General features: G+C 41.5%; 1 protein-coding gene across 1 annotated transcript in view; it reads left to right on the forward strand.

Moving 5' to 3' along the window:
- The window catches only part of CFAP46 (cilia and flagella associated protein 46), a 58,491-nt gene that overhangs the window by 21,299 nt on the left and 14,920 nt on the right, over positions 1 to 22,272 (forward strand). The window contains 31 exon segments of the mRNA XM_054163540.1: positions 1,658 to 1,871; positions 2,208 to 2,354; positions 2,469 to 2,567; positions 4,176 to 4,357; positions 5,381 to 5,512; positions 8,145 to 8,310; positions 9,146 to 9,190; positions 9,192 to 9,231; positions 9,346 to 9,484; positions 9,965 to 10,112; positions 10,114 to 10,140; positions 10,588 to 10,618; positions 10,621 to 10,644; positions 10,647 to 10,675; positions 10,678 to 10,744; positions 11,346 to 11,536; positions 12,811 to 12,924; positions 13,220 to 13,313; positions 13,316 to 13,386; positions 13,626 to 13,678; positions 13,787 to 13,897; positions 15,379 to 15,477; positions 15,774 to 15,903; positions 16,797 to 16,943; positions 18,148 to 18,274; positions 18,277 to 18,347; positions 19,491 to 19,591; positions 20,339 to 20,423; positions 20,425 to 20,475; positions 21,753 to 21,941; positions 22,248 to 22,252. Of these exon segments, the coding sequence (XP_054019515.1) occupies positions 1,658 to 1,871; positions 2,208 to 2,354; positions 2,469 to 2,567; positions 4,176 to 4,357; positions 5,381 to 5,512; positions 8,145 to 8,310; positions 9,146 to 9,190; positions 9,192 to 9,231; positions 9,346 to 9,484; positions 9,965 to 10,112; positions 10,114 to 10,140; positions 10,588 to 10,618; positions 10,621 to 10,644; positions 10,647 to 10,675; positions 10,678 to 10,744; positions 11,346 to 11,536; positions 12,811 to 12,924; positions 13,220 to 13,313; positions 13,316 to 13,386; positions 13,626 to 13,678; positions 13,787 to 13,897; positions 15,379 to 15,477; positions 15,774 to 15,903; positions 16,797 to 16,943; positions 18,148 to 18,274; positions 18,277 to 18,347; positions 19,491 to 19,591; positions 20,339 to 20,423; positions 20,425 to 20,475; positions 21,753 to 21,941; positions 22,248 to 22,252 (3,129 nt within the window).

Here is a 22,272-nt window from a genome sequence, read left to right on the forward strand (position 1 = left end):
CCAGGCAGCCCATTCCAATGGGCAATCACTCTCTCTGTACAGAACTTCTTCCTCACATCCAACCTAAACCTCCCCTGGTGCAGCCTGAGACTGTGTCCTCTTGTTCTGGTACTGGCTGCCTGGGAGAAGAGACCAACATCCGTCTGTCTACAACCTACAACTACAGTTCCTAACCCATCACAGTGTGCTCCCGTCCAAGCCATGTGTTTGCTTGCTGTCAGTTGCTCTGAAGTTAAATACTAAAGTAAATTGTCTTTGTAAATATTTGTACTCAAAGTAAGGAGGTTACTACTGGCTCTGAAATACAATAGGAAAAAAAAGAGAATGTGCACATTAACAGACCATGAAGAGAGGAATGTAGATCCCAAAGTGATTTGGGGAAATCCTGTTGTGTAGTAAATGCAATGGAAGAAATATTGTCTATGACACAGGCCAATGCTGAAGTCAAAGTCTGACTGTAGGACAGAACCCTAGAAATGGCAGCATGTTATTGACAGTGTCCTCAGCACTGGGACAGCTGTAACTGGAGAGCAAAGCCCAGAGTGCAGTTTGTGCATGGAAGATGACTGGTAATACTTGCCTGATTCTGATATTTATATTAGCTTGTATCAACAATAATCTCCTCCACATAATTCAGTTTGTGTTCTCTCTCAAAAAACACAAAAGAGGAAGGAGCAGCACACTATGAGAGTTGCTTGTGGGTTTTTGTATGTTGAATCAAGGTAACTGGTCTAGCAATGGGTTTTGCTTTTTACATTTAGATTTTTGCTTTCTAAGAAAAATCTACATTTTGAAGTGATGTTTATGACTTGAAAGCAATAAACTGTATTACTTTCAAGCGCCGGGTGCTGCACTTTGGCCACGGCAACCCCATGCAGAGCTACAGGCTGGGGTCAGAGTGGCTGGAGAGCAGCCAGGCAGAGAGGGACCTGGGGGTACTGATTGACAGCCGCCTAAACATGAGCCAGCAGCGTGCCCAGGTGGCCAAGAGGGCCAATGGCATCCTGGCCTGTATTAGGAATAGTGTGGCCAGAAGGAGCAGGGAAGTCATAGTGCCCCTGTACTCTGCATTGGTTAGGCCACACCTTGAGTCCTCTGTCCAGTTCTGGGCCTCTCAGTTTAAGAAGGACATCGAGACACTTGAACGTGTCCAGAGAAGGGCAACAAGGCTGGTGAGAGGCCTTGAGCACAAGCCCTGTGAGGAGAGGCTGAGGGAGCTGGGGTTGTTTACCCTGGAGAACAGAAGGATCAGGGGTGATCTCATTGCCCTCTACAACTACCTGAAGGGTGGTTGTAGACAGGAGGGGGTTGGTCTCTTCTCCCAGGCAACCAGCACCAGAACAAGGGGACACAGTCTCAAGCTGTGCCAGGGGAGGTTTAGACTCGAGGTGAGGAAAAAGTTCTTCACTGAGCGAGTCATTCGTCATTGGAATGTGCTGCCCAGGGAGGTGGTGGAGTCGCCGTCCCTGGGGGTGTTCAAGGGGAGATTGGACGTGGCACTTGGTGCCATGGTCTAGTCATGAGGTCTGTTGGGACAGGTTGGACTTGATGATCCTTGGGGTCTCTTCCGACCTTAGTTATACTGTGATACTGTGATACTTCCTCTTACTTGGATCTGGTGGCAGCATGCACGTCAGATTTTTGTTTGCTTCCACAGAAGTGCTGTGACTGTGTTGATGTTATGTGATGCTTTGGCTCGGGGCTTAATGCTTCCTTGGATTCCAAAGCCAGAATTTGCTGAAAAGGAAAAACAAGATGCAGCAACAGGCAGAAGTGGAAAAGTTGCAGCAAAGAAACCTGACAAAGCAAATATTAGCCTGTCTTCTTCAGTAGATCCCAGTGGGCTTCCTGATGTCAAGGCTGCCTTAGAGGTACAAAGCCCTCATTTTTTGTTGTCTATTTTGATGTGCTATCATATGTTGTAATGCACTTAAATTGCAGATTTTTTTGCAAAACAAATAGCTACCATCTCTTACAATTGCTGCTGCCACAGGTCCTCCCCAAATGCAGGCTGAAGCTCCTTGTCAGCTGGGGCAGAGCACTGTGGCTGCTATCTGCTGCGTGGGTTGACCTAATGGAGATGATGTTGGGCTTAGAGAGCCATGGGTGACAGTTTACACATCACTAACAGATGGCATGATTCACACAAAGAGCTTTTCAAATTAATCTTGTGGTTCAGTCTTCTGATTTTCCTTCTTGGTGTTTAGATTTGTGAATTTGCCCTGAGTGTGGCAGATGGAGCCATGCCTGATGAGGCAGTACCTGTTGCTGCACAGCAACAGATGATTGCTACATGGGTAAAAGCAAAGCAGTTAAATCAGCAGCAGATCAGACACAAGCTTGGGACAGAGGAGGTATTTCTGAAATCCTGGATAATGTTGACACTTTTATTTGAATAAAATGAATATTTACTTGCCAAAAAAATAACCTGTTAATGTGAATTATTTATTTCTGCTTAGAATAAGGAGGAAGCACAAAATCTCGTGGCACAAATTCTTGTTGGTCTAGAAATGCATTCATGTAATGGCTTGGGCCTCATGGATTTCACTCTTCCTAGCTTATCTCAGGTATTCAGTTTTGTTTACCAGCTGTCAAATGCTAAGAAACTACATGGCATAAATGTAATTTCTGTTTCGGTTTTTGGATGGAGGGCAAAATTAGTTCTGAAACATTTATCATACCTTGATTTCCTTTGAAACTTTCCAAGAGATTAAATAGTTAGGCAGAAAATATTTTTTGACTATTTTAATTTTCAAAAAGCAGATAGCATTAGAATAGCAGTAATAGAATTGTTCCATGTTGCTGCAACAGATTGTTTCCCTAACCATCAGATGAACATAATGGGTTCATGTGAATTTGGTACAGAGAACACTTCTGACCTTTCATTTTGTGTGAAGAAAACTTTATAGAATCGTGGAATCATTGTGGCTGGAAAAGACCTTTAAGATCAAGCTCAGCTGTTAGCCCAGCACTGCCAGGCTACCACTAAGCCATGTCCCTCACCACCACATCTACGTGGCTTTCAAACCTCTCCAGGGATGGTGACTCCACTACATCTCTGGGCAGCTTGGGCCAGGCCGCGATGACCCTTTCTAGGCAGAAGCCATTCTTAATGTCCAACCTAAACCTTCCCAGATGCAGCTTTAGGCCATTTCCTCTTGCCCTTGTTCCTTTGGAGAAGAGGCTGACCCCCACGTGGCTCCAGCCTCCTTTCAGGCAGTTTTAGAGAGTCGTATTTTGGGGTTTGTATTGGAAGGATTCAGATTTTCAATAGAAAACTTCATGTTAGAGTGAATTTACTTTTGGCAGTTGCTAGGTGGAACTCAACTACAATTAGTTACTATTTCAGGCATTGGGCTTTTTGATGAGTCTCATATGAGGCATAGTTCCTAGAGTGCTTGCTTTTGATCAGTCTTCCATGCTGTGTAGTGCCTTGCCTTTCCTGTGACCCTGCTGGCTACCAGACTATGCTAGAAGAGCAGGGGCAGTGCAGAGTGTGTCCTTAATGATCAGAAGAGTGAGCTGTAGGTTATGGATTCAGTTACCACATTTATAATTTTGTCCCCTTTTAAGAGCTTTCTTGAAAGACTGTGATGAGTTTCCTTCTTAGCTAGGAATCTGGTGACATGTCTAGCACTAGTGTGGCACTGCTTATATAGGGATCTATGCTGGCTGCTCTACAGCTTTTGGCCAGAAATCAGGGTTGGCTTTAGGTATTCATTCAGTGGCTTTAGGAGAGTAGTGTTGTAGTTACCTCATTTTGACCAATTCAAGATCCTGTAATGAAACAACATAGGGGACATTGTTGTTGCAAGGCTGGTTCCATCTCCCATTCTTACCTTTGGCTTAATTAAAATTGGCTCTGCACTTCAGAAGTCCTGTGCCACTCATTTTCAGAAGAGCCCTGGCAGGTGCTGCTGGTCAGAAGGCATGTGCACTTAACAGCTGGATTTACACACACTGTTAGAATTCAGCAGGGTGAATGATGCTTTTCTGTTGTGTATTCTGCTTGTTCTTTCAATTCTTTGTTTTTCTGGATTATTTTATTGTGTACTTGTTCCATGTCCAGGTGGCTTGTATGGAAGGTACAGCTGTGAGCATGTAAATGCTGCAGAAAAGAGCATGAGTAAAACTTAAGATTTAAACTCTCTGTTTTTCTCTTTTTTGTTTCCCAGTTGGTGCAATTGGCTTTGGAATGCAGTTGGTCAGATTCCTTAGTGGAATTGCAGACACTGACACGACTGATGTATTTTGCATATGAATCCCATGATTATGAGGTAGTGATGACTTGTTCCAAAAGGATCTTGCAAACAGATGAGAAGTTCTTGCACAGTAGAGATGCTAGGGGAGGTGGAATGTAAGTAGATGGCATTTTGCGTGATACTGTGGTGTACTTCAGCTGGGTTTCGAAGAGAGAGTGTATGGGGGAAATGCATCTGATCACAATAATCAAAAGTGAAAAAATCTTTTTTTGCAAAGAAACTGTACAGTTAGAAATGAAAGTGAAGTTTTCCTACTTGTGCTGACTGTTATTACCAGTTGCTTGAGTGCTGGAGGTGATGTTTTAACCCTGCTACACAGCCTGAGTAAAAGGCACCATCACATCCAGATTGTGACTCTGGATCCCATTCAGCAAGATCTGTGAGTTCTGTTAGCCAAGTGAGTCAACAGATCATATGTGTACTTGATTGGAGTGTCTTCTGGGGAGCACTGCTTCTCTGAAGTGGTCTTTCTGCAGGCTTCTCATTTCCAAGCAGAAAGTAGCTTATTCCAGCTCTTCTGCTGATGCAAACTGCGTCCAGTGCTGAAATGGCTCTGATACAGCTCCATCTCACTCCACGAGCTGTGTAGACCCTTCATGTGAGTGATAGCAGCTACTGTACCAAAGCTCTGGTGTCAGGTAGTCTTTGTGTTCTTTATTACCACCTAGGCATGTGGCTTCAACAGGAATGTAATTATGCCAGAGAAGGGCAATGTGGCTCGAGAGAGCTGGGACTGAAATACACATTCTCTTCTTTTAAAAATAGTAGAATCAGTTTCTCCACAGCGCTGTGCATGCTTTCCCAGTCATAAATGAGACCAATTCCAAAAGAAAGTATCAAACAACTCCAAATGCATTTTCTCCCTTTGCTAAATGTAGATAATTTTTTCAAAAATCGGATTCATTGTTATTTCCATCAGAGCTGTGAAAAAGATACTGCATTTCTGATATCTTTTCACAAAATACTCCGGTTTTCAGCTATTTTCTGATTTAAAAGGTCAAAAGAAGCATTTGTACCCTCTGACGCTATTAAATAACAACTTGAAAGTGCCATTACTAGGAACTGGTATGATCTTGGACTGAAGACTGGCACTTGTTGAATTATTTGCCTTTATTCAGGCCTGGAAACACGGCGACACAAGAAATGTTAAGCATTGCTGCCTGTATACGAGGAAAAAGTATAATGGAAAATTCCTCTGGAAGAAAACACTTGTGTGTGGCAGCATCAGAAGCCTTTGTCCAGAGTGCCAGGTAAGTTTGATCTTAAGAGACTAATATAAAACAGACCTAAAATTTTACTTACGGATTTGGAGGGTCAGTGTATTCTCTCCCAATTAACTAAGGATTTGACCGATTTTTACACTTGAGCAGATTTATCGAGTATTTTCCACATGGAATTGCTTGTAATGTTGTAGGATTATAGGAAAATCTGGTTGGAAGGGACTTCAAAAGGACTCTAGTCCAAATTCCTTCTCAGCCTAGGGCCAGCTGAGGGCTTTATCCAGTTGGGGTATTGAAAGCCTCTGTGAATGGAGGCTGCATAACTGTGAGTAACCTGCTCCACTGCTTGACTGTACTCATGGGGGAAATGTTTCTGCTTATACCCACTCTGAACCTTTCTTATTTCAGCTTACACCTGTTGTTACATGTCCTTCCATCCACTGTGAATACCCTGGCTGCTGCTTCTCAATAACTTTGCTAGGTTATTAAGAAACTTCCCACCCTTAATTCTCCCAAAGCCAACTCTTCTCCACACTGAACTACCTCTGTACCCTCAGACTCTCTTCTTAAGGCAAGTGCTTCAGTCCCTGGATCATCTTGGTGGTCTTCCACTAAGCTTGTTTTAGTTTGTCCCTGTGCAGCAGGTGTTGGGTGGCCTGGATGCCGCAGTGTTGGGTGGTGAAACTGGATGGCCTTGTCTTACTGTGATCTAGAGTGCTGACTAGAGGGTGATGATCAGTTCCCTCAATCTATTGTCAGTTCCTGCTTATAGAGCCTGGGATATGCTTGGCCATTCTTGCCAGAGCCCACCGCTGGCTTGCTATCCACCAAGATCTCCGGGTCCTTTTCTTCAGAACTGCTCATCAGAATAGAATAGAATAAACCAGGTTGGAAGAGACCTTCAAGATCATCGTGTCCAATCTATCATCCAACACCACCTAATCAACTAACCCATGGCACCAAGCACCCTATCAAGTCTCCTCCTGAACACCTCCAGTAATGGTGACTCCACCACATCCCTGGGAAGCACATTCCAATGGCCAATCACTCTCTCTGTGTAGAATTTCCTCCTAACATCCAGTCTGATCCTCCCCTGGCACAGCTTGAGACTGTGTCCTCTTGTTCTGGTGCTGGTTGCCTGGGAGAAGAGACCAGCCCCCACCTGTCTGCAGCCTCCCTTCAGGTAGTTGTAGAGAGCAATAAGGTCTCCCCTGAGCCTCCTCTTCTGCAGGCTGAGCAACCCCAGCTCCCGCAGCCTCTCTTCACAGGGCTTGTGTTCCAAACCCCTCCCCAACTTTGTTGCCCTTCTCTGGACACATGCCAGCAACTCAAGATCTTTCACACCCAGTCCTCAGCCTCTGCTCTTGTAGAGCATTGTATTAATATTGTGAACTGTGTGCCAGGAACCAAAAGTGGAAAGATTGCTTTAAAAAATAAATAGGCAGGAGAAGGTGCTGGAGGCATGAAATCAGTAGCAATGCTTTGCTGTTTGGAAGGAACAAAATAATGAGCAGCAGCAGGCAACTAGAGCTCTCGGCAGATGGAGATGTGGTGGCTCATACAGGCTGTTAACGTTGGAGAGTGGTGAGTGGGGTTAGCCTAGCTGTGTAACAGAGCTGTTAGGGGATGTTGTGTTGTGGATGAAGCTGTCTTTTATGACAAGCACTGTTTCAGGGAGGACTGAACATGTATCTGTAGACATAGCTCAAGAGACTCCAAAAGGGAGACAAGCGGTGAGCAAAAAGCTAGAACAGAATAGAATAGAATAAACCAGGTTGGAAGAGACCTTCGAGATCATCGTGTCCAACCTATCATCCAACACCACCTAATCAACTAAACCATGCAACCAAGCATCCTGTCAAGCCTCGCCCTGAACACCCCAGCGACGGCGACCCCACCACCTCCTCAGGCAGCCCATTCCAATGGGCAATCTCTCTCTCTGTGTAAAACTTCCTCCTAACCTCCAGCCTAAACCTCCCCTGGGCCGCAGTGAGGCCGGTTAAGACATAAGGTGTGAGCATATACACTTTAAAAATCATGAAACTGGGAGAAAATTACAAAGATCACCATTCAAAACCTGCTTTTCTGAAAACAGTGAAACTGTTCATTGGGATAATACCAATCTCTAATTCTGAGCTGAATGCTAAGGCTTTTGCTCACTCACATGAAGACTGCATGGTGTTGCAACCCGGATCATGATCAGAGGTAACATCTGCGTGGATTATGCTTGAACCAGTCTGAGTGAAGTCAGAGGCATGTGTTAAAGCAGGACTGTGCTGTGCAAAATCCATAGCATTTTAATAATTGTTGTGTTCTGTTGGTGTTTTTAGAATGAGATATTGGCATAGCAGGAAGCCAAAGTGTTGAAGCTGATGAGATCATCTTAGGTAGATTTCTGCTATTTTTTAAAGGAAGTCTCTTGAGGTATATTTCCCCAGCAATAGTGTCAAACCACCAATATGGTTCTTGTTTGTTGCTGCTGCTGCTGAATGTGTGAAGGTGGTTTGTATACGAAGATGGACAATAACTTGGGTGTGATGCTCATGATGAGATCATGTATGGAGGTGGTGATCAGGTGAACCTACATGTTTGGGGAAGTAAAATCCCTCATTTTGGCTAAAGTTTGATTGTTCTTCATTAAGCTGTACTTCACTTTCTGCAGGTTTGCAGGGAAAGCTGGAAGTTATCCCCTTGTAATGTTTGCAGCTAGACACTTTTGGAATACATGTTTGCCCTTGTTAGGTTCTCCTCAAGACAGAAGGCAGTTTAAAGAACCCACTGAAATATTTCTTAAGAATCTAATCAAAGCAGAATCTAAAAATAAACAGGTAAGAATATATCTAGTAGGTATTGTTAGTTATGCTTGGCCGAGGGATTGGTATTGTTGAAGAGTCTGGGTTGTTCTGAAGCTCTGGGTGCATATTTCAGGTGCCTTTCCTATGAGGGGAAAGTGACTTCTTTGTCATAAGCACATATGCGAGTTTCTTGCCTGCATCCTCTAGTGGTTCTTCTGGTCTTAGGCAATTGTACAACTTGCAACGGTTCTCTTCAAAATACCTTGCTGTCTGAAAGGCTGTAGTGTTTCACTTTGTGAAGCTTACAAAAAGTAGTGTTAGGAAATACAGGAAAAAAATCTGTCACTTAGGAAAGAAAGCATGACAGTAGATCTTAAAACACAAACTGAGGAAGGAAGTGCAATTAAATAAGATTTCTCACATCTGCAGATTCAAATTCCTCTTCTACTTGCAAAAAGGGATTTCCATTTTGCAGATTTTTTGCTTTGCATATCTTCAGTTTGGTAACAAATAATTTAGTGGTTTGGCAATAGGAAGGAATTAGAATCTAACTTGTGCTGGGAGTCAGGAATGAAATGAGATGCTCGTGGCTTGTGAACAGCATGTGCAACCTGGAAAGGTCATCCCTATGCAGTCATGTAGGTGATGAATATTGAATGTTGCTGAGTCAGATTATTGCTGTGTTGGGTTTGTATCACAACACTGGAGGTGGATGTGGTTCTCACCTCCTGCAGAAGTGGCTATTTAAGTAGCAGGTTAACAGTTGATACTGCTTTACAAGTGAAGTAGAAGTGCAGTAATGCATAAAGACAGGTATTAACTGAAAGATAAAGGTCTTTTACAGGTTTTCTCTTTTTTTGTCCTTTAGGAGAAGAGAGAGTTGTTGCCTTTGCATCAGTGGATTACAAAGGATTTTTCAAAGTATTGGATTATCAGCTGGATGCTTTCTCCCAGGTATGTTCTTCCTTCTTTTGATCTGATCCTGAGCCTCCCCCCGCACCATTATTTGTAATAACATGGTTCTAAATTTGGAGTATACTAATAAATCCTTTGACTATACTTCCACAGGTGCTAAGGAAGATCTGACGTTAAGAACCTCCTTATATGGGTTATTATTCCACATATATGCTGATCAAGCTGACTGGGAGACAGCACTGAAAGTCTTGGATGAAGCTATTCAGGTTTTGCCTCCGACAAGACACAGGCTTGTAGGTTCTTTAGCCTTTTTTTATTACAAATAGCATCTTGATTCTTGACAGGTATAAAAACTCTTGAGTAATTTTTGATTTTGCCTCAGGAAAATGTCAGCCTGTCACTTCTTGGAGCAGAAAACACAGTTGTGTCTGTTTGATGAGAAAGATGTAGGTCAGCAGTGCTTCTTACCATCAATCTGTTTAGTTCTTAAAAACTTGTGTAGGATCTGACTTTTCCAAGAAAATATGTGCATGAAATGTGACTGTGAAGTAGAAGCTTTAATTTTCCTAGCTGTAACCCATTTTTGTTAAAGAAAATAAATTCTCTAGGTTACTGTTTACATAGTCTTATCCAAGTTCAAAGACACATGCCCTGTTACATCCCTTTGTAAACTTCACTATATTGATACAAACTTGTGTATCTATTCTAATCACAAAGGTTATCTTTACAGGTACAGATACAAGTAACTTGCAATTTGTATGGTCTTTTCTAGCCTGATTTTTAAGCATAGAGTTACAGTGAAGGCAAGATTGGGATGCAATTTTGCAATGGACATTGAGAAACTGAGAGATGAAAGTGAAGATTTGTCACAAATGTGGCATCACCTGGTGACAGTCTCTAGCACTGCTCTTGAACAGCTTCAGCTGTTTCCAGAATGCCATCACTGCTGTACAGGTTGTCAGGTGTCACCCACACCTTCCAATGCTGACAGAATGAAGCTTCTCAGATGACTCACGGGCTTGCAAATTCTGCAGAGTTTAGAACTGAACTGGCAGGAAGACACCGTACACCAGCCCTTACTTTTTTATAACTTTGAAGTTGCTCTTCAGTAGCAAAACTTGGTGTGGATGAACTTAGTATCCAGTAAAAGTGCAGCTGAGTCCTGCCAAAGGAGAATGTTTAAAAGTAGCCAGCTGCAAGAAGCTTTGCTAAAGCAAAGAATTAAACTGCTAGAGTCTTCTGTTTAGCATTAACTGATTATGTGATGCCTATTTAAACTGCCTGCTGTCAAATTTTCTTTGTTACTTTTGTTAAGGACTAAATTGGACTTTTTGATATCATTCTGATGGTTTACCTCACCAAATATACATTCACTCTTCTTTATTACGTTTATAGAAACAAAAAAATGAATGGCAGAAAGTTGATTACTGCTGGAATTCGCTCAGTGGTTATATTGCACCAGTTTCCCCTCAATGATGTCATTAAACCTCTGGACTGGGTGTAGATCTCTTGCTACATAAGAAATTTTCTATGCCATCCTCACAAGGAGAAGGTACGTGAGAGGTGTATACCCTTCAGAGGAATTTCTCAGCAGCAACTGCCAGGGACATTCTTAATTTACAGCTTGGTTACCACAAGGACTGGCTGCAGCTCTCTGTCATTTGTTTCCTGTGTGAGCTTGAGTACATCTGTGAATGTGGTGCCCTACCATGGGGACCAGTCCTCAGGCTTTTGTTACAGTAAGGTACAGCTCCTGCCCTACCTAGGGATTCCTGAGTTTGTGAGATGCTGCTGCACCCTTTAGACATGGGTAAGCACTGATGAGATCCCATTAAGCACACTGGTAAGTGCCCATTTCTGCTTCCAAAGTGAGTGTGCTGACCAGCTGGGCTACTTGCTGGTTAGGAAATGGTCTTTGGTCACTGTAGAAACCCACTGCATTAGGATCAAGAGGACTTTTCCAATTTGACTACAACACTACTTAAATGACTGAGCTTAGACTGTCGTTTCCCACAGATTTATTTCAATAAGATATAGTTAAAGTGTGCATAAATATTTTCATTTTCAAATAATAAAGTTAAAATTTTGAACACATTTAAAATATTCTCACGGCAAGCAGAAAAAAAGTACTGTACTGAATTTTTTGCCTACAGAACACTTGAAGGTAGACACTGGATCAAATGATGCCATGCCCCAAATGAATTTGGAAGATTTGAGCGACATTAAACAATTGGAAGCTTTGTTTAGAGCACAGACATTAATGGCTTTCATTTCTGGCTGTAGTTCTCCTTCTCATCAGCAGCACTGTTTGATGGCCTATGCCTGTATCCTCCGGATCTGGCAGGTGAGGTGGTGTGAGACAGGCTGTGTTGTGTTGCTGTCTTGCACTGTATTGGATTACATCGCATTAGGGCAGTGGATTTCACCACTGTCTTGGAATTAGGGTGCCAGGTTCTGGTATAGCTGGTGTGTAAGGATTAGACAGGAAAACTCAGGAAAAGGGAGAAGAGATGTTGCAGGTAGAAGCAGTGGCACCTTGTTGCTCTGGAGTGTGCTCATATGTTTTGTGCAAAAGGTTCTAAAGTGTTTGGTTTAAATTTGTTAAAGAGTCTTAGAAGTAGCAGAACTCATACTGAAAACTGCTGGCAGCTCTGAGGATGGACCCTTCACTTAGGTTCAGTTGTGTGACAGTTAAATGCAATTGATCAGTTTGTGAAGTTTTGAGAAACAGGGTAGACAGGCAGTGCTCACTGATTAATATTCTCCAACCACCTTTTCATTGTTACAGCATTTTGAATCAAACAAATCTTTGATTTTTCAAATAGAGTTATGCAGCTGTCAGTGCCAGCTGTAGGACAATGATAGTCAACCTAAGAGCTCATGTTTACAGCTGAACAAGAATAACAACCATGTGGCATTAAGGGAGTCAAGGTTCTGCAGGGTAGTGTAACCTTGTTTCTAGAGTACAAAGTAAAGCAGGTCTCAGTGCAGATGTCAGGTCCTAAAACAGGCTCTCAAGTGTTAGGACTTCAACGACTCAGCATAAGATGCCAAAATGAACACCTGAATAATCCAAGCCAAGTCAGCTGCCTCTGACTTTTTAAATCTAAAATTCTCACCAACTGTGCAGCATCCAAGATTACATTTATTCATATTTTTTATTCTACTCTCGATTCTCCTGAGAAAATAGTCTTCTCATTTCTTTTATATAACATTCACTAGTAGCACTATAGAGGACTAATCCAGAAGCAGAACAGTGGCTCTGCAGTCTTGTAGATCACTCTGCCATGGAAACCATCCCTTACAGAAGACTGAGCGACCCAGACTAGTGGTTAAGAAAAGGAATTGAATTTCCAACCATACAGGTTTAAAAAAGTAGCAGTAGTATTTATCAGAGGGAAGATGTCATCATTTCACAGTTCAGCTGATGAATTGCATTGTCATGATCATCCTCAATGCTTGCCCCAAATAATGTGAGCATCTAGGAGTCTCTGGTTTTCTGAAGAAAGCTCCTGTCACAATATGTAACGCTTACTACTAGCTGTAGGTGGTGACTTGCTGTAATTAACATTGCTACTGAGTACTGACAGTAATTGACTAATTATTTTGATTGTCTAGGTATCGCTGTCAGCATCAGGACCTATTGCAAAGTCTTCACAACTTACAGCTCCTCAGAAGGCACAATCAATAAATGCTCCTAAAACAAAGAAGGACAAAAAGAAAGAGCAGCAAGTAAGAGCCCTTCCTGTGGTGCTCAGTCACCTCTGAGAGATTGATTCCCTGGGATCCTTTGTGAAATAGTTCAGAAGCTTTCCTGTAAAGACTGCCATAACCTGTGAAGAATTTCTCTGTCACTCTTGATGGCATGAGCCTGACAGGTCATCAATGCACAGATAATTTCCCTTTGTCAAAATGCTGTTGTTTTGTGAAACACACAGCCTGCAGGTCACAACAGCCCCACCAAAACTCAGAGGGTGCTGAGCAGGTGCTTTTTGTGGATGTTAGCTGAGTGTTTCTGTTATCCTAGGTTGAAGTGTCAGTTGTGACAGAGGAGCTGAAAGGGAAAGGATCAGTGGATACCTTACCAGCCAGTGTGGAGGAATGGGCTCATTATGACTGTCCCAAGAAATGAGAGACGCTCTTAAAGAGAAAACAAACAGCTGTGGAATTAACTGGGGCAATTTCCCAAAACCTGTAAGTACAATCCTCAAAATTCTGGAGCATTTATTATCTAGGAAAATAATTAGTAGCAGAGAACTATCTTGCTTTTTTTGTTTTTCTGTCTGTGCAATTAAAAAGCTGCCAGAAGTATTTCTTTGTCCTAGTCTTCCTTATTACCTCAAAATACTGGTGTTTCTCTGTATTCTGTATTCTCTGTATTCTGAATGAGCTTAACATACCAGGATTAATTTACTGGCTTGCTCTGTACCTAGCTGCTTTTTTCAGCTGGAAAGTTTATTATGATTATTTTAGTGACATTTGGAACGTACTAATTTAACATTTATTCTCTGCAAAATGATGTTTATACTGACTGAATTAAAAAAAAATTCTTTTCAGATGTGTACTTTGTATTTTATGGACCTTTTATCTAAAGAGCTACAGAAGATTTTTTGCCCCCACTTGATTCTTCCATCTTTCAGCTAGCTGAAGTTATTGCTAATGAAGTTGTGGGATGCAGAAGTTTGTCTGATCTTTATCACCTTCGGTTCGTATCCTTATTTTGAATAGAAAAGAAGCTGGAATGGGCTATCTCTTCACTAAAATGTAACAAGATTTTCTGTGACTTACTGTTTTATATTGGCAATGATTATTTTTTCTTTCCTATTTTATGCATTTTAATAAAATTTCATTAATTGGTTTTGCTGTGGAGTTAAATCCACCAAGTTTCTCTATTACTGAACATGATCTCCACCAGGAAAGGTTTTAAAAGACCTCTGAACCCAAGCCTTGTTCATGTGAATAATTTTTGAAATGCCTTTTGTCAGTTAACTGAAAAGGCAAATTTCCATAAGGGTATTACTGTGCAAGAGGCAGACTCCCATCTTGCATCAGAAATAGTCTTTAGCTTTAAGAACCCAATGAAGTATCCCAAATCAGCACATTCTCTTCCCTACAGCTGTGACACTCTCATGCATTTTTGAAGTGTGTTGCATAATGTTTGCATAACAATGAGCAGTTATAAACAATAATTGTTGGCTAAATTTGCAGTAGTTTGTGAAATGCCACACCACCTATTTTTGTATTGCCTGAAACTGATCCCAGGTTGCAGAACAGATAAGTATTGATGTATGCAAATGAATGTGTGCTCACCTGGATTGCCGCTTGATTAGTGAGTTCCTGTATTATAAGACAGATTTTGCTGTTGCTGGCTCTGCAAGATTTGGGGTTATTTCACGGTATTTTATTAGTATTTGTGACCTGATTTTTGTGTGATCAGACAGGTGTGCATGAATATGTTACCCTTCATGCAGTACTGAGAAGTAGCTTAGCACGTACACATGGCTGGGATCTTTTGCACACTGCAGTGGGATCACGTTCTGAGTAATTTGGTACTTTCACCACATCATTTTTGCCATTGAGTTGGAGAGAGATGGCTTTGATGGAGGGGCTTAAAGGTCAGTTTGGATAGGGCTTTGAGCCACCTACTTTAGTGAAGGTGCCTGTGCAGGTGGTTTGGACTAGATGATCTTCAAAATGAAGCATCTAACTCAAACTATTCTCGTTAACCCATAACCTCTATCGATGGGCAATTTCAACTAGCTCATTTCCCCTATTTAATTAAAATTTTTCCTTATTGGGAATGTTAATCATTACACAGGAAGGGAGGACACAGTCTCAAGCTGGGCCAGGGAGGTTCAGGCTGGATGTTAGGAAGGAGTTCTATACAGAAAGAGTGATTGCACATTGGAGTGGGCTGCCTGGGGAGGTGGTGGAGTCGCCATCACTGGAGGTTTTCAGGAGGAGACTTGATGGGGTGCTTGGTGCCGTGGGTTAGTTGTTTGGGTGGTGTTGGATTGGTGATGGTTGGACGCAATGATCTTGAAGGTCTCTTCCAACCCGGTTTATTCTATGTTTTCTATGATTGACCAACACGGAGTGCAGGCTCCTTATGTATATTGTGCTTATTGGAAGCTGCATATGAATGTTTCTGATTGTTTCTTAAACATTGATTCTTTTTATTCTTAGAATCGCGCTGATATGTTCAGACCTGAAACTGAGTCAGGCATCTTTGTATCATGAGAAAGCTGCTGGAGAAGCACACATTAGTGAATTGGAACAAGCAATGTAGGTATTTTCACTACAGAGGCTCTTTTTAGTTGAGACTTTTCCCTACAGTTGATAAGGGGGTTTGGAGGGCAGAGGGACCAAAACAATGACAAAAAAACAGCCAAAAAAATCCCCAGAAAAACAAACTCCATGATCTCTTAACACAGATTTGGTGTATCAGTTGTTACCTTAAATTCTGTGCCTGATTGTTTTATATCTTTCCACAGAAGGAGAAGATGCTTTACACGCTAACATTTCATGATGAAGAACTTGTAAAATATCCCTGAATGTACTCTTTCTTTCCTGTCATGTAGGTGTAGGCATGAGATTGCACTGAAAAAAGAAAAGAAAGCTCATACTGAGACAGAAGATGGAAAAGCAGTTTCTGCGGATGCTCAGCTGAGTGGTAGTAGGGATGAGAATATCCTGCCTTCAAGGGAAAAGGTTTTTTGTTTAATAACTTACTTCTCCCTTTATTTTTATATACGTGTTTGGTTTAAAATATTTTTATACTTGAAAAATACATGGACACACAAGTCACTAAAATGCATCCTACTTAAATTCTGCTGACAGGCTTCAGCTGGCAGTGAGCTGTTTGCCCTGGCATATTTTTATTGTGGGACAGGAAGAACAGAATCTGCATTCGTACACAATACAACTACTTTTCTACCAATGGAATTTGTCTCTAATGCAAAGCAAAAGAAAAGACTGAGAAGCAAAAAAAACCCAACCATTGTGTTTGCTCTTGGTCTTGTTTTCTCTTCTTCCTCTCTCCATTACATCACTGCATTACTGTTTTGCTCCCTCTTACACATTGTTTTAAAGAGATGCCAATATTTAACTGTGCTGTTCTGTCTCTTCTTTAGGATGATAATTGCCTTACTGATATTCTTGAAGCCTACCTCCATTTTCCTCTTTATTATGGGAGTTTCTGTCTGTGTTTTCATCATATCATTCTGCTCTCTTTGTCTATTTTTCCATTTTTGTGCATGTAAAAAGTCTGCTTTCCCAATTGCTAATCCCTCGTGTCACCTCTTTTATCCCTAGCAAGTAGTGTCTTTATTTGATTTTTTTAGTTACTACCAAGAATTAACTTCTTCACAACACAAGCTGATCTTACAGTACATACTTACTAGTTCAATGCCTTTTGAAGAGTATGAAATCCAAATCTCACAGTGAATGTGTATGACCTGTAATATAACTGCTGAATTTCAAAGTTAGGGCAATAGTGCTAGGCTGTGAAATGTACCAGGAAGAGTGTCATAGTTAGTATCAATTTATATTCCTCTAGTTTAGTTTTTAAAGTCAGGTAGGAATAATATTTTGTTGTTTTTCAGGCTTTTGAGTTCAATGCAGTAGCAGGAAAAGGATTGAGTGCACTTTCTTTCCCTTACCTGTGGATAGAAAAGGCTGAAGTACTGATCCAGCTAGGCTTGTATCAACAGGCAAGACTTCTGCTTTCAGAGGCCCATGGTGCAGCTCAGGTACATCAGAAACTAAGTCGGAAAAGAACATTAATAAAACCTGTCAGAAAATGTTCATTTTGATGCAGTCATTCCTAATCATCATCATCAAATTGCAAACCCAAACTTTCCCCTCTTTCCACCCCAAACCTATGTTGTTTGAGTTTCAACACACACAAGGTCTATATTTGAATATGTGGCACTTGAGTCCAACTGTGGGAACTGTCTGAAGATTATTTCAGCTGTGAAGTAGTCTCAGCATCTCTGTCTGCTTTGCAGTGAGCTTGGAAGAAGTGTGAACATGAATTTTATTATGGTTCTACTGCTAACTGTGCTTCGATTGACACTGAAATTATGATGTCATTCTAGCAGATCTGGAATAAGTGTCTGTGTGTTTCCACCAAATAAATCCACATCACCTTGTTATTACAAAGAGCTTACTTTGTTCTTCCTACATCTGCTGTTCTCCATTATAGCTCTCATCTTGGCTGTGTGGACTGAAACAGAATTACTGCAATAAATCCTTTACTTTAAAAAGTGTAATTATGCTATTCCACATCATAATTTTTCTTATGTGGGTAAAAACTGCCTATGTGTTTGTCATGAGTCATGAACAGCTTGACCAACAGTACTTGAATGATGGCAACCAATAATATTTAAAGACATCAGTAATATGTGTCTTGTGATGTAGTATTGTACATTGAGAGCAGTTCAAAGGACATCTGGGAGGACAATGGTTTTTATGATAGGATTTCTTGCTAATACCCTGTGTGTATGCTCAAACGTACTGCGCATGTGGCTCTTGGATACTTCTAGTATGTGGTTTGTAACTAGTGTACACTAGCACTGTAGGTTTACTGGAGTGTCAGTGTATCCAGACCTTGGATCAGCTGTCCTCACCACATGGCTTCATCAGATACAAGTGACAGCAGATCCAGACTAAGTGATGGCAGGAAGAGGGCTTATTGGACCAGGTATGGCAGCACAAAGAAATACAGAGTGTAGTATTTCAAGTAGGATTTCAAGTCCTTGATAAGAAGTTGTGTACGTTTTTGGAACAAAGCAAAGTAATAAAAGGAGTAACTAAGGGATTGTACAGGCAGTTGAGGAAATAACATCCCCTGATTTCTGTGCCTGTGCAGAAGTTCAGTCTGAAAGGTGAATAAAATTAAATAGAAACAGCTGTAGTACATCTTTTGCATATAGGTCACATCTTTCTTCCTAGGAACTGGGGGCCCTGCATGATGTGTCAAGGTGCTTGTACTTACTTGCTGTATTGGCCACCCTGGAGAGAAACCACGGGCAAGCTAAAGCACTCCTTGAGAAAGCACAGCTCCTAGGAGGAAATGAGCAGTTTGGTACAACAGTACTCTCAGTCTAATAGAAGCAATTTTAGAGGGAGATGAGGAAGGAAGACAGAGCACGGTAAGGAAGTTTGTTGGGTTTGATGCTTCTTTTTTTGCAGCAGGGTGCCTCCCTCTGTTCACATTAATGTGTTCATTTTCCACATTTAATACAGATTAGAACTTCCAGTATTGGTTTCCTTGCATGCATTTCCCTTACAAATATTTTACATAGCTGTACAGATACTGTTTCTAGATCCTGAAAGGTACTACTGTATGTATTTATTAAACCCCTTTTCTGATGTCACCTGCAGGCTTGTGAGATACTGGAACACACTGTAGGTGTGCTCAGATCTGCTGTAGTGAAGAGACCCAACAGGCAGTCAGAGTTGGGTTTTATAATTGCATCCCTTGAAGCCAGGTAAGTGCCCAGCCTCTACTATGCAGCTCCAATGCAGATGCATGGTGGGTTTTACCATTCATCTTTATTTCTGTAAGATGCATTCTGTGGATTCTTTGATATCTTTTTTTCTCAGTAGTTTATGGTTTTCTGGTTTTTATTTAAGGTTTTCTTTCCAGTTTCTTCTCATATACAGCCCTACTAAACATTCCTTTAGTAAGGCAGTTTCAGATACCACAACCTTCTTGTGCGTAGTTTGTGGTGTAGTTTGCTCCACAGAGCAAGATTCCTCTGCCTGTGCAGGGATGCCTGTTTGAGCAGATCCTTCCACAACTCCACTGTAGTCTGCAGTATGGACTTGCTTCTCACCATAAACCAAGGGTAAAACTAAACAAGAAACTCCAAGCACAGAGAGGTTAAAGTGTGTTGGTAAAAGGACATAAGTGTGTAACACCTACACTTCCTTCTCTTACAGAAATGTAAACTTTTGGGGTTAGAAGGGGAGCCTCTTAGTCTTCTCAGTTCAACAGATTAGGCTGGGCAGTTTGAACAATGAGATGCATGGAACAAGTGACACTTCTAATCTGACAATGCAGTATTTTGATTTTGATTTTTTTTTTCAGGACCTACTGTAATTTTAGACCACAGACTCAAAGAAATTTCTTACACTTTCAAGGAGAACAGAGGGAAATATGTCTGTTCTCAAACACAGCCTGTGCTTTCTGACTGCTGTCTTGTCCTGAATTTCTATTCCTAGGAAACAGTCATTCAGATACATTCTATGGCAGTTAATGCTGAGCCTGTCAGTTGCCACATATGTTACAGGAGTCTTACAATAAATTAGTTCAAAGTGAGAAGGACTTCTTTCATTATGGGCATAAACAGTGCAGCGCTGAGATCCTGCTGGAATGTGCAAATGTGCACAGGTAAGATTACAGCTCTCATGGCTGAGGTTTAAGCAGTGCACAAAATGTATGGTTTGCATTTTCACAGTCCAGTTAAAGATGGAGACGAGCAGAGAGTATTGGCAGGGTTTATGTCTTGGTGTTACATTGCTACTTGCATTTTTGATGTGTTAATCAGTGTAGGGACAAAAATTCTTTTCACTGAAAGAAGAGTGCCTCTTACATGGTACTAGTGATATTCCTGTCACAACAAAGTACCAAGGTCTCAAAGTCAGCTTTTTGTCATCCCATTTGTAAAGGCATTTTGGCAGCCATTCTCATGTATTTGCAGGCTTCTGCAGTCCTTCTGTTGAAAGGTTGTTGAGAAATTGCTGCAAGAGCAGTAGTTCAAAACATGGTATGCCTTCACTCCCAGCTCTTTCCACGCTGTCCCCATGGGAAGTCTTGCACTTGGCTATTCTGCCAGTTTGTGCCTGGTGAATACAGACTCCAGAATAGGAGCTGCCTCTCTTTGTGTCTTGCACTGTAGCAGCGTGGCTCCAAAGAATGAGACCTTGAAAAAATAATGATGTCTGCATGTTCACTTTGTCCTACTGGAACATTTAGAAAAGAGGTGCAAAATCAATCAGGTTTATCTATTAATTAGCTAATAATCTGTTACTCTAATAATTTTATTATATGTGTGTAATAGCATTGAGATCATTACACTGCTCACCCCTACCCCCTTTTTTACATTAGTTCCTTTGATGTTGTGATTATTTTTTTCAGGATGGTTGCCAAGCAGGAAAGAAGCAAAGAAGCAAAACATAATCACTATCTGGATGCTTATAACTTAGCTCAGAGGGCTGTATCTGAAACAGAGGAAGTGTTCCATGATGTTTGGAGCCTTGTTTGCAGTTAATGAGGTATGGATATTTATTTGTATTTTTCTGTTCAAGGAAAGAAATCTGATTTAGCTGCGCTGCTCACTTACTCTTGGGTGATTCCTGAGAGCTCCACACCATGCTATCTTCGTATAATATAAACATTGTCTGAATGTAGAAGGAAGCATTGCATGCCCAAACAATTTACAGTGTTCAAAGAGAAGGAGAGAAGCAGAAATTAGAGATTTGTTTGGTCTTTATCAGTCTACAAGTGGAGATGTTTTTGGTTTCTCTAAGTGCCTCACAGTTTTAAGATTCTCCACTATAAAGTGTTTATTTTTCAAGAGAAAGAAAAAAGAATAATATGTAAGTAATGAAAGCTTGTGTTCAAAATCATGCATTTCTGGGCCCCTCAGTTTAGGAAAGCTGTTGAGATGCTGGAACATGTCCAGAGAAGGGCCACAAAGCTGGGGAGGGGTCTGGAGCACAGCCCTGTGAGGAGAGGCTGAGGGAGCTGGGGTTGCTTAGCCTGGAGAAGAGGAGGCTCAGGGGGAGACCTTCTTGCTCTCTCCAACTCCCTGAAGGGAGGTTGTAGCCAGGTGGGGGTTGGTCTCTTCTCCCAGGCGAGCAGCACCAGAACAAGAGGACACAGTCTCAAGCTGTGCCAGGGGAGGTTTAGGCTGGAGGTTAGGAAGAAGTTCTTCATAGAAGAGATTGGCCACTGGGATGTGCTGCCTGGGGAGGTGGTGGAGTCACCATCACTGGAGGTGTTTAAGAAGAGACTTGATGGGGTGCTTGGTGCCATGGTTTAGTTGATTAGATGGTGTTGGATGATAGGTTGGACTTGATGATCTCAAAGGTCTCTTCCAACCTGGTTAATTCTAGTCTAGTCTAGTCTAGTGTAGTCTAGTCTATTTTGGATCATGAAGGCCTGCAGCCTGCTTTCCTAGTGTGTATCATTATTATAGACTAGCATCCAGGGCTTTTTCTGCTTTGCCTTGTTTAAAAAGCAAGCATTTTTGTGCAGGTACCAGAAACATTATGTGCACATTTGGAACTCCTTTGTACCAGGTACATGACATGTGCAAAGCAAAAACCTAGCTGCTCCTTTTCTGTGCAGCTGCTTGGATTGCTTGGTCATTCATTTGACACTGACATTTGAGTCACTCACACACCTTCATCACAGCATGCCTGACCTGCTGAGGTGATACTCTTCAAGTATTTGCTTCTTCAGTTAAAAGAAATACAACATTCTAACTTCTTATCAAGTAAATATATGAAGGTATCTGAAATGAGAATTCTGCTCTTCTGAATTTCAGACTGGAAATATCAGTATTCCCTTAATGAGGCAACTAGCTAACAGGAAATTAAATCTTGTAGAAATTGTTTTGGATATTTTTCATCTTGTTATTACTGAGAAAAAGCTTAAAAAAATGGGAGGAGCGTCATCTCGTGAACTCGTGGAAGCTTTCCTCAGGGGAACTGCTGAAGATGATGCAGCAGAACAGGTAATGCAAAATATTTAGTCCTGTGATTCGCCTGTAAAAGGTGTGGTAAAGTTTCCCCTGATGTTTTCCATAGCAGAGCCTCTTCCCCTGCAGAGGAAGCTGGCCTCTAGTCACAGGTGTGGTTTTACAGCAGAGAAAGTTCATGTGTGTAGGCTTTGCCTTGGGGATGGTTTATTGGGGTTTTGGGTTGGTTTTTGTTTGGTTTGTTGGTTTTTTTTTTCTTTTTTTTCTCAGATTTTGTTTCTCAAATGCACAGATTAAAACCCACTAAGACTAAGGTTTTGGGCTGCTGTCTTCTTTCTGAAGCAGTTGTAAGCAGAACTGGAGGAAA

Source organism: Dryobates pubescens, chromosome 8 (genome assembly GCF_014839835.1).
Source record: "Dryobates pubescens isolate bDryPub1 chromosome 8, bDryPub1.pri, whole genome shotgun sequence".
NCBI lineage: Eukaryota > Metazoa > Chordata > Aves > Piciformes > Picidae > Dryobates > Dryobates pubescens.